Source organism: Volvox carteri (genome assembly GCF_000143455.1).
Source record: "Volvox carteri f. nagariensis unplaced genomic scaffold VOLCAscaffold_117, whole genome shotgun sequence".
In the NCBI taxonomy this organism is placed as follows: domain Eukaryota; kingdom Viridiplantae; phylum Chlorophyta; class Chlorophyceae; order Chlamydomonadales; family Volvocaceae; genus Volvox; species Volvox carteri.
Window position 1 is genome coordinate 1,323 of NW_003307660.1, and position 13,805 is coordinate 15,127.

Below are 13,805 nucleotides of genomic sequence, written 5' to 3' on the forward strand. Positions count from 1 at the left end.
GTTGTTGCACAGTAAAGTATAAGCAATTGACGAAGTGTAAGGAGAATGTCAGTATGGAGAATTAAGCATCTAAATTTGTGATTAAAGTCGAGGTGAGCCGTTAGTCCCCCCCATTTAAACTGGGCAGGTTGCAGGTTGTCTGCCGTCACCAGCATGTCGTTGGCAGTGTGCGCCGCACTGTTGCCTCCGCCACCGCTGCTGCCGTCGGGCATGTTAGACTTAGCGCTGTCAGCACTATCACCCGAGCAGCGGTGGATTTCCCGACTTTCCGCCGCCGCCACTGCTGCTGCTGTCGGGTTGGCAGGCCGTCACTGACCGGGGCTGTGGCACGTGCAGGGACTGCCGTTGACTGCGGGTGTTGTGATGGAAGGGGTGGTGTTGGGGTCGCCGGGGGTGGGGTAGCCACTGGGGTTGGCAGCATGGCGGGCGGTGTAGAGCCGCTGATGGGGTCACTGCCGCCGGGGCAGACGGGGCTAGTGCCGAAGAGGGTGCCCGCCCGTTGTGAACCGGCCCGTGGCGGTTGTCATCGAAGGTGACGTCACTGCTCACGGTCACCTTGCCCTCGACGAGGACACGGTGGGTGGCCATGCCGTGCTCCGGTCAGCGGTAGGTTCCCGCCTTTGCACGAGGACTGAGTTTGTCCTGCTGGCTGGCTGGGATGTGGATGTAGGCCAGGCAGCCGAAGGTGTAGAGGTGGCTGACGTCGGGGGGGACGCCATGATAAGCTGCCCACGGTGTGGCCTCCCGGCCCTGAGAGGGGACCACATTGCGCAGGAGATTGGTGTAGAGTGCAGGCTCCAGCCAGTAGCTGACCGGGAGTGCTGTGTCATGCAGCATCGCCCGCACATGGTCAAAGAGTGTGTGGTTGAGTCGCTCCACCGCTCTGTTCTGCTCTGGGGTGTACGGTGCCGAGTGGGTGTGTGCGGTGCCATGCTGGCACAGCCACTGCTCCAGTCGCTTGGCGACGTACTCGCCACGTTTGTCGCTGTGCAGCGTGTGCACCCGTGCATGGTTTGGGTGGCGGGCCTCCAGCTGCGTCACCATGTCCTGCAGCACTTCACCCATTGGCTCTTGCTGGCCAGCGTGTGGACGGTGGACAGACCAGTGGCACCATCCAGCAGCGTCAGCAAGTAGCGTGCGCCCCCTCGGCCCGTGGTCGGAATGGGCCTGCACAGGTCAGAGTGTACGACCTCCAGTGCGTGCTACGGCCGGTTGCTGCGGCTGGGGTGGGCGGTTGTGGTGGCCTTCACGGTGTCACAGGCCTCGCAGACGGCCTCCACCGCCTGTCATAGTGCCTCTGGAGTGACCTGTGGTCCCTGCATCAGCTGCTTGCTGATCAGCTGCTTCAGCACGCGGTAACCGAGGTGACCATACTGGCAGTACAGGCGCTGTGCTGCCGCAAGTTCGGTGACTGAGCATTCAGTGGCCCCGGGGCTGCCGTTGCCTGGTTGCCCTTTGCCGTTGCTGTCACCGTTCAGTTGGCCTCCACTGGTGTGGCTGCCGGCGGTGCTGCCGCCACGGGTGCTGGTGATGGTGGCGGCACTACCGCCAGCGCTGCTACCTGCAGCCTGGGCCCCGCCAGCTCTGTCGCCCGTGGTGCTGAGGGCATTGACGGTGATGTCGGTCGGCACCTGCAGGTCCACATCCATGCTCACTCCATGTGGTTATAGACGGGCTGTTGTGCAGGAGGCTGATGCATGAGAACCAGCAGCCCGTCTTGTCCATGCTGAACATGACTGAGTAGCCGCGTGTCATGAGGTCTGTCGACCTCTCATGAGGTCGACAGATGTCAGGGTGAGGCCCGAGCTGGGGACATGCAGCACGTTGTGCAGCCGGACATTGTGTCCATCACGAGTATGCAGGTGCAGCTTCCCTGTTCCCACGACATGTTGCCCCACCCGATTAGCCGTGGCGCGCCGGCGGGGACATGGTTGTGCAGCAGGAGCGGTCACCCGTGAGGTAGTATGGTGAGCCTGAGTCGAGGGTGACTCATGAGCTGCTTCCACTGCGGTCGATGACCAGCACTGGGGCACGGCTCTGGCGTGAGCTGCTTCTGCTGCTGCCCGAGCCGCTGCCATTGCTGCCGCCTGCAGTGTCGCCATGGTGGCTGTTGCCGCACCGAGCACGGCCACATTCACGTGCTCCGTCGGCCCTGCTGTTACCGCCATTGCCGCTGCCAGTGCCCCTGCCGCCACCGTCACAGTGGCGGTTGCAGCTGCCTCAACTGATGTTGCCGGTGGCGTGCAGCTGCTCGAATGTGTTGCTGCGGTGAAGGCCGACGGACTCATCCACCTGCTTTATGGGACACTCGTGAACATAGTGACCAGGCTGTCTGCAGTAATGACAGGTGTCGCCGGCCCCCACGGTGCCTGCAGCACCAGCGGTGCTGCCGATTCCACTGGCAGCACGGCCAGGGCCGACAGCTCCCACCAGGCTGGTCTTGCTTGCTTGGGTCTTAAGGTTGTTCTCCTTCTCACGCAGCATGAGCACGAGCTGTGGGTTCTTTAAGTTGGGCTGATACATCGTGAACTCGACGGTGATGGTGCACTGCGGAGGCAGGCCATGGAGAATGGCGTGGTGCATCGTGCTCTCGTCCCACTGGCCGCTGGCCACAATTATATTGCTACAGAGCTGCTCTGCCTGCTGAATGAAGTCAGTGGTTGTCTTCCCATCGCGCATGCTCAGCTGCTTCTGCAGCTCAACCAGGCTCAGCCGGGCCTGGGATGCAGAAGGGTCCTAGGGGACCCTAGGAAATTATTCGGAAAGGCCCGAGAAGCGACCCTAGGCGTATCGAAGAAATGGATGCGTTACAGTGAAATCCGACCGGATAGAGAACCAGACCACCAGGGATAGAGGCCAGAAAAAGCCGACAAAGGACCTGGGAAAATCATTTATCACGGCCCTGAAAATGCCAAGGAACCAGATACGCTGCCCGGGCGTTGACTGCTTTAAGACACTCCTCGCTTCCCTGCACTGCTAACATTGACACCTTCCAGTGATGCCACCATCCCACATCAGCGTCAAATGTACGTGTCGATGCACGTAGTGCTTCCGCAAGGGCGGTATCGGGACTTCATTACCCATTTAACCACCTCACAACTTCAATCAGGAGGTCCGGACTCCGCTGCATTTCACAAGAGCTGCCAGGACAGAGGTACTCCTCATGCCCAACTTTCCCTTGAGCCCACTTTCGTGGCCGCCCCATACCGGCAGACACAGAACGCGGGTAACCGCCGCAGCAAACATCATTCTATAAAACATGCTTACTATTACCTTACTGTTTTGTTCTTCATATCAAGAAGCATACCGCCAAGCCAACATGCGGCTCCGTGTAGAACGTGGATTAGCGCGCATTAAAAGATTGGCGTACTCACGATGTAGGCGAGGAAGTGCACAGCCTGGCCAGGGCCTGCACCTGCGTCACGCTATCTTCATCCCAGCTTTAACCTCAGCAAGACGCCACGGCCAAGGACCGATCAACTTGACCCGGAGGTCCTATGCAGCCACCGAGCTCCTCAACGCTGCCACACTAAGGCTAGGTCTTGGCCTACTGGACGTGTACACCACCGCGGCGTGGTTTCATAGCCACGATGTCGTTGCGTGCTTGTCCGTTCAAGTACCCGAAACTACAATCAGAGCACCGGGCCTCGCTCACCGGACGGTCTCCCTGGGGAGTGCAGGTCACGCCCGCGGCATCCTAGGGCTACTTGAGCCACAGCTTGGAAACCCCGCTCCCACATTCCCTTTCCCACGGCATTACTAGCCTCAGGCGCCCCGGCCAAGATGTCGATCTGCAGAGGTCGCTTTCGCGCCTGGGCGTAACACGGCGGCCTGCAGTACCGGCGGGCTGCAGCACCGAGAAAATGGCTGCAGCGGTAGCTGGATTAGCACGGCAGGACGGCGTCCCTTAGATGGAGCCAGCGCCATTAAGTAACCCCGAAGCGAGCCAGGCTTTGCGCCGGCGCCTTCTTGGACTAGGTTGCCCGCTATATCCCAGGCCCATGCCAATAAGCGGATTGATGCGGGTCATGGTTCCCATGGCGACAGCTGCTTCCACCTGTAGCAGCAACATCAGGTGCGGGTAGTACTGCTCCCGCGGGCAAAGGCCTGAAGCAGCTGCACTCCCGGCAAGGCTGTTTCGCCGTGTCAGATGTTGCCTGCACTAACAGCAATGTTCAGGAGCTTCAGGGACCCAACGCTCCTTACGCCAAGATCTTACGCCACAGGGCTCCTTTCCATATCTATTAAGGGGGCCGCATTGGCAGCGATGGAGCCGCCGGTGACAGGAGCACGGCGCAGCCGCGATGCGGACGGCAGCCTAGGATCTAAGAGGCGGCGACACCAGGATGACTCCATCGCCGCGCACGAACAGGAAGGGAATGACCCGCTTTTGCGTCTGTGGGGCAGGGAACAGCCGGGAGAGGCAGGCGCCTGACAGGGTGATTTGCAGGTCCTTGTGCACAGCAGTCAACCAAACCCAAGCTGTCTTCTATGTCTAGTCTGTCATCCCCAAGCGGATCACTTCACCGGGTCCTGATCCTATATCCCTGAGCCGTGAGCCTCCCCATGCAATGAACCCAGAACGTCGACTTGACGCATTTGGGTCCATCGTTTTGGGCCCTTACCAACATGCCAAACCTCCCTTGATGCTCTCTCTAAAACCTCCTTTCATACATCGTTCACTTCTACGCATACTACTCAGCCAATCTGGAGTTGGAATATCAATATGCCCATTGTGGCTAGCGCAGCTTGCGACCAAAGGACGTGCTCAAGCCAGTGCCAAGGGCCCTTGAGCGCCACTGCCCACTGGCTGCTCACTGGCTCCTCCCTCCAGGTTGCGAGGGACCCACCGTCCGCATGCTCCAATAAGGTAGGTTTCATCAAACGGATACTGGATCTTTTCGCCAACACCGTAGACATAGGTTCAGCGTAATTTTGCTGCCATTAGCTACGTTTGTGGTAGGTTTGTTGATAGCAATACGGTGGCATCGCCACCGCGCCAGGGAGGGACAGGACCCGGAGGATCACCCACCTTGATGATTTCTTCGTACGTTTCATCATCGATCTCCACAGTGGTCAGCGTTTCCTCCACCTCCCCCAAGATCATGTTGAGGTGCTGGTCGTAGGCCTGGCGGGGTAAGCGGGAGGCAGCAGCGAGACGGCAGATGGGCAGTTAACATAGACGCTCGCAGTGACGACGAGGTGGAGTCTACCTACGCCCCCCTGGAGTATCGAATGCCGTCTCCGGGGTGGAACTCCGTGGTGCAAAGGTAAGCACCTTGAGGCGACTGCTGCGGAGTGTTCAGGAACTGAGTGGAGCGACGTGCATACACGGCCGTCACGACAGGCACACGGCGCAAACAGGGGGGGGAGGAGGGCTAGACTGCGGGAAACCGTTCACCGAGCGGCTGCCACGAGGGCATTCCAGTAAGGAACAGATGCGTTCTGGAGGGATTGCGGCACAAAGCAACGTCATGTCGTGTAGGGATCCAGGTGGAGCAACGAGGATCGGACCGAGGCAGCAGACACCGCAGAGTATGAAATAGCCCATACAGTATACCCAATAATTATGTGTCGAAAGAGTTACATGAGAGGTATTCAATGATCTGGCATACACAACTTTGTGAACGCCAGTCGCCGGCGGGAGACGATGAAGTGCTAAGATGCCTTTGGCTGCAACCGGACGTACATGCAGTCTGCCGCGGAGTTCACGTTCGCCGCGCAGCTTCACATAAATACGCTCGTCAAGACTAAGACGAATAAGGTCTAGGGGCTCCTTAACGGTGGCTGTCTCTCCATCATCTGCCATGGCGTAAACAGAAAAATTCGCGTACAGGTGCTATGAAAAAGAAAGGTGTGATCTAATCAAAGGCAAGCAGTCGTGGGGTGTGCCAAGGGAAGAATGTTAACTGCAGTTTATTGGCTACGTTGGCATTTTGACGAAGTTGTAGCTTGCACCCCTAACGACCGCATGAGCATATGGTCGCTGCATTAGGGTTGCGGTTTTGTGCCGCGTTTCGTACATGGCCGTACCTTCCCCCAGCTAATTTGCTTTCTGTTGTCAGTACACCTTCCTCCCAGGATATACCGTAGCAATATTTGACTAGCATGGCAGGTTAGGGTCTTGCATGTGCGATATAGTTCGCGCTATCACAAAGACCATGGCCACCTTCGTTATTATGCTTTTGGTCATCGGCCTGGCGGCCACAACCTACGGTTTCACGGATCATGGACGAAGCCTGCAGGAGTTTCAATGCCAGCCATTAAGTATTCCAAGCACTCCTCTGAAAGCGGTGAGGCTGCAGTTATCCCGTTCTTGATAGAACAAGGTCCCGAGACGGCCTCCCAGCTTGGGTTTACAGTAATAAATCAAAAGCATTCTGATGGGTGTGACTGCAGACCCAAACGCGCGCACCGGTGGAGGACCTAGAGTGGGTTGGTGACGATGACCAGGTAAGGGACTTCATTTAGACACAGCCAGCAGCATCAGATGCCGACTTTAGGGTATTTGTACGAGACTTTCGGCTGGCCACGAAGGTGTTCAGAGGTCATTTTGAACCCTTTCCCCCCCTTGCACTCCACAGACGGTCTTCGCGATGACTTACAATGTAAAAACGGACAAAGGCGGCCTTTGGCGCTCAAAGGACGGAGGCTCGAATTTTGACGAGTTCACGCCAAAGCTTGTCGGTGCGCACCTCCGAGCGGAAGAAATGGGGCCGGGGGGTTGTAGACCGGGTTCGAGCCCCTCCAGCTCAAAGAGTGCCCCAACATTCTGCCGCTTTTTGATACCGTTCCTTTCCCTCTCCTTTTTCCCCCCGCGCAGCGGACTCCTCGGAGACTTTCAGCATCTTCAAAGTTTTCCACCAGAAATCAAACCCTAACAACATGTTGTTCATGGGAACTGGATCATCTATGTGGTGGGTTGGTGCGGGCGGGCGGGGAGTGGAGGGAAAGAGGGCATACGTGTGTGTATGCGCTGCCCCCCTCACCTCCCTCTCACCTCCCCCCGGCGCTGCTTTTGAACGCATCGGCGGTTTGAGTATTTACTTTGCATGATTATCATCAACGTCACCTAGCTCAATACCTCACCCCCCTTTTATCGTCAATGGTTCCCTTTACCCGTCCCCTTCCTCCCCATCCTCCCCCTCTCTCACTTTCATTTCGCCCACACGACACAGGATATCTAATGACAAGGGGGAGACGTTGAGAAACGTGTCGTACCCTGGCGGTGTACTTGGGGTCTACATTCGGGACCTCCGGTTCAACCCTCGTAATGACACCTCGCTGCTGCTCCATGTGAAGCGGGCCTCGTGCAGGGTCAAGGAGAGGGTCCATTTGGACTGCCCGAGGGACCTCCTGGTGAACACGGTGAGCGGGGAGGTGGTGATGGAGCAGTGGGTTGGGTTGGGGGGGTGATGGCGGGGTGGGAAGGTGATGGGGTGGGGTGTCGCCTGTGGGGTGGGGCGGTGTTCATGGGGTGGGAAGGTATCATTGATGGAAAAATGGTGAGTGGTACAGTATTTTGGAGGAATGAATTTTGGGGGACCGTGGATTCACTTTGGTAGATGCGTTTGGTGATCCAAATCGCTTTTGTGTATGTTGCGTTTCCCCACGCGTAGTTTGTGTGCCTCTCCTTGTAACCCATTGCCCCCTTCCCTCTCATGCACATACATACATACATACGTACACACAGAACGTATTCGATCCGAGTTCCCCGTGGCGCAATCTGACGGACGTCACCGGCGGCAAAATAGCTGGATTCGTGGACTTCGACTGGGGAGCCAATCTCTGCCCCGACAATAACTGCCCGGACCTGCCGGTACGGCATTACAAATACACACATACGCACACACACGCACACAGCTCCATCTGCTTGGGGCCCCTGTCCTGTCTCCACACCCTTTCTCGGCTGCTGGTTCTATGCTGCTTCTGTATCTTGCACATGTTGTTGTTGTTGTTGTTACATGGTCGTGGGGTCGCTTCTGTATCTTGCACATGTACATTTGTACACTGTAATATATTTCCACCTCCCGTCTTGAATGTTCACATATGGTTAATGTCTGTCTCTCATCACGACGCACGGATACACGGTCATGTATGTATGTCCGTCCGACATACCTTTGCCGTTCCTACCTACCTACCTACCAACTAATCCAACGGACCATTCGCCCACCGCTATCACGTCACCCACCGTATCCACCCAACTACACACCATCCTTGCCATTAACTCGCCTCTTACCGGCCCTTCCGCATATACATTTACATATGCATATACACATGCATATACATATACGAATACGTATATACGTACATACGTACATGCATAATATATATACATATGCACCACATATGCCCTCCGTCCCTCTCCCAGAACATTTCCAACGACCTCATCTTAGCCACGGTCTACTTCAACGTTGAGGATTACGACCACACGTGGGACAAGGACATCAGCTTGGTGACATCCACCAACTTGTTCGACAGCTGGGAAGTCCGGGTGCCCTGCGGCAACCAGCTGGAGGTGGTGGGGAGGTCGGTGTACCTGGCGGTGGCTAACAGCTGCGAGAGGAGCCCGGATGGCAGGTGGGTGGGTGGGTGGGTCGGGGGTGTGAGGTGTGTGTGTGGGTTTGGGGGTTTGGGTTGGTAGGGTTGAACTGCTCGGCGTGTGTGGTGAAGGGGGCTCTGCCGTGGGTGGGTTGAGAGGGCGCTGGGTGGGGGTGCGGTGTGTGTGGGGGGAGAGGAGCGAGAAGGTGCGGTGGGGGGCGCGGTAGTAGTTCTTTGTCTGCAATCTGCAATCAAGTAGAGTAACAGATCTCCGCATGTGGATGTGTGCGTGTGCCTGCGTGTGCACTACAGGCATATGTCGTACATATATTGTACAATATGTAGTTTCATATACATATGCAAATATACCCTCCCGCATTCATGCACACATACATACACACATACTAAAAACCCCAAACCCCTCTCCCCCCCCGGGGGGATCTTGACTTCTACTCGTCCTGGTCCGGGCTCAGGGCCATGCCCGCCTCCCGTAGCGGCAGCTACATCACCCTTTTCACCTCCGTTGATGGGGGTGCCAACTTTGTGAGGGCTTGCCTGCCGGCGGCACTGGAGGTGAGGATGCGTGTGTACATGTATGTATGTATGTGTGTGTGTGTGGGACAGGGGGGTATATCGTCACCCGTGGCAGCTACCCGGCGAAACCCTGCCTTCCCCGGTATTATTTCGGGGCACCCTCATCCAGTCACCCTAGTCAACTTCTCAGTGGATCGCTCAGGTTCCGCACCCACCACCAGCACCCAACGGAATCTGCCGGGTCGACAGCGGCCCAACTCCATTCCTGGTCGGCTCGGAAGTCAACGTTATCCCAGGTCACCACTGTCCATCAACTAGGGGCGCTATACCTTCCTTTACCCAATCGGAAGGATTTTCGACCCTGACAGGTCTCGATCCCGTAACCTCCGGGAGCATCGGTGTGTGCATTACCAGTAGTGCCTAACCTAGTAGTGCCTAACCTCGGCACGGAAGGTGCGGATGCAGATATATCTTTTACTAGAGGGCCTGAGCCGCGCATGTGTTGGAGGTGTGACTTGTAGTTGCCCGTGCATATGTATGTATGTATGTGCGTGTGTACAATCTGCGTGCATGTCCAGTGTTGTCCATGTCGTACATGCCGCGTGTCGAGAAGGTGAACTTTGCATGAAGCGCCGCGGGCAGTGTCTGAGAAACTCGTGTGTGTGTGTGTCCTAAAACCCTTAACCCCAATACCCCGCACCTGGTCAAACCCCTTTTGGACGTTGGCAGTTGTCTGCACTTGATCCTTGCATATGTATCCTTGCATGAATTACCCTCTCTCCCCAATCCCACACACATACCTCAATCCGCCCCCACCCAAACGCACGTGTATATGTGTGTACGTGTGCGCGCAGCAAGACGGTTATGAGTTGGTTGAGACGCACGACGGCCGCGGCGCTCTGATCATCGTTGACTACAGTGTGGACCGCGGCATGATGATGCCCATGTCCGCGGCGTCTGTGTACGCGGCGGGCCCCCACCACGCGCTGTTCTCTCTCAGCCTGACCAACGTGTTCCAGGGCTCCCTTGCAGCCACGGCGGACTTCACTCGGGTTGAGGGGCTGCCGGTAAGACGAGGCTTATGGAGGGAGGGATCAGAGTTGCCAATGTCAAGAAAAAGACACGGGAGAAAATGCTGCCCCTCGCCTCCCTCACCCACTACAACCCTCCCCCCCCTTCTTCCTCCCCTCCCTTCCCCCCCCCCCGGCCTCCAGGGTATCTACATTACGAACCAGGTGGTGCCGTACCCCTCCACGGACGGCAGTACAGGTTCCACGGATCCCACGGGGGGAGGCGGGGGAATGATGCCCTCCGATATGACGGGCGATTACCTGGATTACTACGGGGACCCCTACTACGACCTTTCCGAGCTGATGGGGGAGCCGCTGATCGAGACGCGGATCACGTACAGCGCCGGTGAGAGGCTGGGGGGGGGGGGGAAAGAGGAAATCCGATATGGGGAACTCGTGCTTGGATTGGTGGTGGATGTAGCGGTGGTGGTTGTGATGATGACTGTGATTGTTGTTGTTATTGTGGATATTTCCTTCCCTCCCTACCACCCCCAACCCGCCGCCGCCCCTACCACCTCCTCTCCTCACTTATCTCCCTCGCCCCCAGTCATGGCCCCCCTTCACTCGCTCGTGGTTCGTCTTCCCCTCCCCCCTCTCCCGCCGCAGGTGGCCGGTGGCAGCGCATCCGCGTGGACGCCTCCCGCGTCCGCCACCCCCGCTGCATGGGCACCGGCCCGGCGCCCTGGTACCTGCATCTCAACGGCATGGGGGCGGCCAACGAGTTCAGTGTGGTGCTGCCCGGGGTGTACTCGAGCACCTCCGCGCCCGGGCTGGTGATGGCCACCGGCAATTTGGCTAGCCTGGGTTCGGGACTGGACCAGACTAGTCCGGGGTGAGGAACGGGGGGGGGGCCCTGGGGAGTGAGGGAAAGCTGGGGGAAAGGGATTATAAGAGTTGTGTTTGGTGTGGTGTCATTGCAGTAACCTCAACGTTGCGGGGGTGATCTTGATGAGGATATGTACGGCAAACAAACATGCGCGTGCTCTAAACAACCTGTACTTGGGTGTCCGCCATACCGTATCGCATACATAGACAGACATGCATGTACACATAGATACATACATACATACGTACATGCTCCATCCGATTGGGTAAAGGAAGGTGAGAGTGCCCCTAGTCGATGGACGGTGGTGACCTGGGACTCGCGAGCTGACCAGGAATGGAGTTGGGCCGCTGTCGACCCGGCAGATTTCATTGGATGCTGGTGGTGGGTGCGGAACCTGAGCGATCCACTGAGAAATTGACTAGGGTGACTAGATGAGGGTGCCCCGAAATAATACCGGGGAAGGCAGGGTTTCGCCGGGTAGCTGCCAGGGGTGAAGATATATGCCCCCCTGTCCAACACATCGTACAGGTTGTGCACGTGGCTGTCTCGTGATGGCGGTGTGACGTGGGAGGACGTGGCGGAGGGGGCGTACATTTACGAGTTCGCGGACTGGGGGGGTGTCATCGTGATGGCCAAGTACCCCGGGCTGGAGCGGTACACGGCATCCGGTACGACAGAGGAGGTGATGTTCTCCATGGACTATGGCCGCTGCTGGGAGGTGGGTGGAGCCCGGCGGGGAGGGCGAGGGGGAGGAGGGGGGCGTGACCTTGTGGAGGCACCCATCCCTGGTGTTTCCTCTGTGTGGTGCGCCCTGTGTGTGTATGTGTGTGTGTCGTACCCTGCCTCCAGGGCTCGCCCATCTTAACCCCCTCCCCCTCTGTCACTCCTATGGCTCCTCGTCCCCGCCTGTCCCGCTCAAACCCCCGCCCCAAACCTCCCTCCCTTCTTCCCCCCCCCCGCCGGCAGTTCACTTCTCACTTCATCGCATTTGTTCCCCCCCTCCGCAGAAAGTGAAGTTGGAGAAGCCGATCTACGTGGACAACATCCGCATAGAGCCGGATGGACAGCGGCCCACCGTCATCATCCACGGCAGGGCCCCGAAGAATGACTCACTCAATCTCAACCGGTGAGTGGACCCGCCCTTCGCCCATCCCTCGTCACCACCATGTTGTACCACGACTTTTCAGAAAAGTACACCGATCGGCGGATGCAGATCCCGTGATATACCCTCCAGGATACTAGACACCATAACCACCATAAGCGCCACCATTGCATGGGATGCAGCGTGGTCGTCTGTCGCGACGTTTGACATTTGTGTCCTACTTGATGATGATTTCTGCAGATTTCTCATCTGCGGTGGTGGTGGTTGGCGGTTGATGATATGCTGTACGACATATGAGTAACACGTACCCTTTTTTACGTGTGATCCGCGCCCATTCACATTAATTGTAACGTCTACTATATCCCCATGGATACACGCACGCAGAGACACACGGACACACCACTCGAAACCCCAACCCCTGATCCCCCCTCCCCCCCCCCGACCCCTCCCCAACAGGTACCGAGGGCCTTATGTACGCGCTGAAGGTGAAGGATCTCATCGGCTGGCCTGTGTGCAACCCTAACACCGAGTTTGAGACCTGGTGGCAGCCCACCATCAACGGCACTGGCAGGAAATGTGTGCTAGGTTAGTAGTGAAGGGTGTATAAATTTAGGGGAGTGCGGCTGATTACTATAACGGTCTGTCTATCTGTCTGTCTGCCTGTCTGTCTGAATTGATGTCGCTATGTATATATATATATATAGTCTATGCTTGTTAATTGCATGCTCATGTGGGTGATAGTATCCCCGGACATTTCGTCACAGTCTTCCGGCCCCCCCCCCCGCCCAACCCCTCGAGGGACCCGGAGAAAGCTCTCGGGCCCACCACAGAGCTGAACTATCCGCCGAGGAAAACCGCGGTTAAGACCGCTCCGAAACCAGGGGGCCTCGAGTGTGTCTGTGTGCTCATGTATTCTTACCTGTACGCTTGCACATGCTTCCCCCTTCCGCCCTCCATCTCCTCCTTTGCATCACCTTTCTTTTGCATTACTATGACAAGTTTCCCTCCTTCCCCCCTCAAGACTCCGAACTCTCCCCCCCCTTCCCGCTATGAACAGGCGAGCAGAGGGACTACACTCGCCGCAAGCAGGACAGCAAGTGCTTCAACGGTCCGGACTACAAGCGGCCTGAGGCTGCTGTGCGGGGCACATGCAATTGCACAAAGCAATTGGTGGGTCGGTCGGCGATGGGGTCGGTCAATTGCTGGGCAGTGGTGGGGTTCGGATGGTGGTGATGATGGAATAGGTGGTGGTCGAGGGTGGTCCAACAATAACCATGTATATTACCTCTTCGTCGGTTTTCATTCGGTTACCTAACGGTCGCACTGCAGTAACCAACCGCCTCTGTGTGTCCGTCCCACCCGCCGCCCGAAACCTAGAATCCGCTTGGCATTCTTTATGTATATGCATGTATGTATGTATGTATGTATGTATGTTCTTATGTGCGTTTGTGCTTCTGTATGTATGTACTCAGGACACGGAGTGCGACTACGGGTACGTGCGGAGCAATGACACCTGTGTGGCCATTCCAAGCACCAGCATGCCAGAGGTAAGGAGTGTGTGTGTTGTACGCCGTACATGGAGTCCCCTTACCCTACGTCGTTACCGCTGCTGTGGGATACAACGGCAGCGGAGGGGGCTTTGGAACTGTGGACGTGTCTCGGCACGGTTGTTTCGCTTCTCTGTGTATATACATGTCGAATTCTCCACCCCTCACCCTCTACCTCGCCCCCC

At 57.2% G+C, this 13,805-nt stretch overlaps 2 protein-coding genes across 2 annotated transcripts in view; one reads left to right on the forward strand and one right to left on the reverse strand.

Moving 5' to 3' along the window:
- Positions 1–3,514: 3,514 nt before the first annotated feature.
- On the reverse strand, positions 3,515–5,964 carry VOLCADRAFT_108433 (uncharacterized protein). The gene is made up of 3 exons (XM_002958991.1): positions 5,690–5,964; positions 5,033–5,128; positions 3,515–4,396 (listed from the first exon to the last, which is right to left on the reverse strand). The coding sequence occupies exons 1-3, from the start codon at positions 5,807–5,809 to the stop codon at positions 4,319–4,321; spliced, it is 294 nt and encodes a 97-aa protein (XP_002959037.1). The 5' UTR covers positions 5,810–5,964; the 3' UTR covers positions 3,515–4,318.
- A 215-nt stretch (positions 5,965–6,179) lies between these two features.
- VOLCADRAFT_100398 (uncharacterized protein) overlaps positions 6,180–13,805 on the forward strand; it is a gene marked incomplete at both ends in the record, with an annotated part of 9,181 nt that continues 1,555 nt past the window's right edge. The window contains 16 exons of the mRNA XM_002958979.1: positions 6,180–6,293; positions 6,400–6,453; positions 6,585–6,687; positions 6,824–6,917; positions 7,179–7,368; positions 7,694–7,819; positions 8,372–8,580; positions 9,036–9,114; positions 9,930–10,142; positions 10,290–10,491; positions 10,752–10,977; positions 11,500–11,689; positions 11,979–12,097; positions 12,530–12,558; positions 13,131–13,243; positions 13,546–13,620. Coding sequence (XP_002959025.1) covers positions 6,180–6,293; positions 6,400–6,453; positions 6,585–6,687; positions 6,824–6,917; positions 7,179–7,368; positions 7,694–7,819; positions 8,372–8,580; positions 9,036–9,114; positions 9,930–10,142; positions 10,290–10,491; positions 10,752–10,977; positions 11,500–11,689; positions 11,979–12,097; positions 12,530–12,558; positions 13,131–13,243; positions 13,546–13,620 — 2,136 coding nt within the window. The remainder of the gene's footprint in view (positions 6,294–6,399; positions 6,454–6,584; positions 6,688–6,823; positions 6,918–7,178; positions 7,369–7,693; positions 7,820–8,371; positions 8,581–9,035; positions 9,115–9,929; positions 10,143–10,289; positions 10,492–10,751; positions 10,978–11,499; positions 11,690–11,978; positions 12,098–12,529; positions 12,559–13,130; positions 13,244–13,545; positions 13,621–13,805) is intronic.

What these genes read in the sequence shown, in the direction of transcription:
- VOLCADRAFT_108433 (XM_002958991.1), bottom strand. Translation starts at nt 5,809, where the DNA reads ATGGCAGATGATGGAGAGACAGCCACCGTTAAGGAGCCCCTAGACCTT. An exon ending in AACTCCGCGGCAGACTGCAT is followed by an intron (nt 5,129 to 5,689) that starts GTACGTCCGGTT and finishes TTACCCCGCCAG; the next exon opens with GCCTACGACCAGCACCTCAA. An exon ending in CGTACGAAGAAATCATCAAG is followed by an intron (nt 4,397 to 5,032) that starts GTGGGTGATCCT and finishes CCTGCCCCACAG; the next exon opens with ACGCAAAAGCGGGTCATTCC.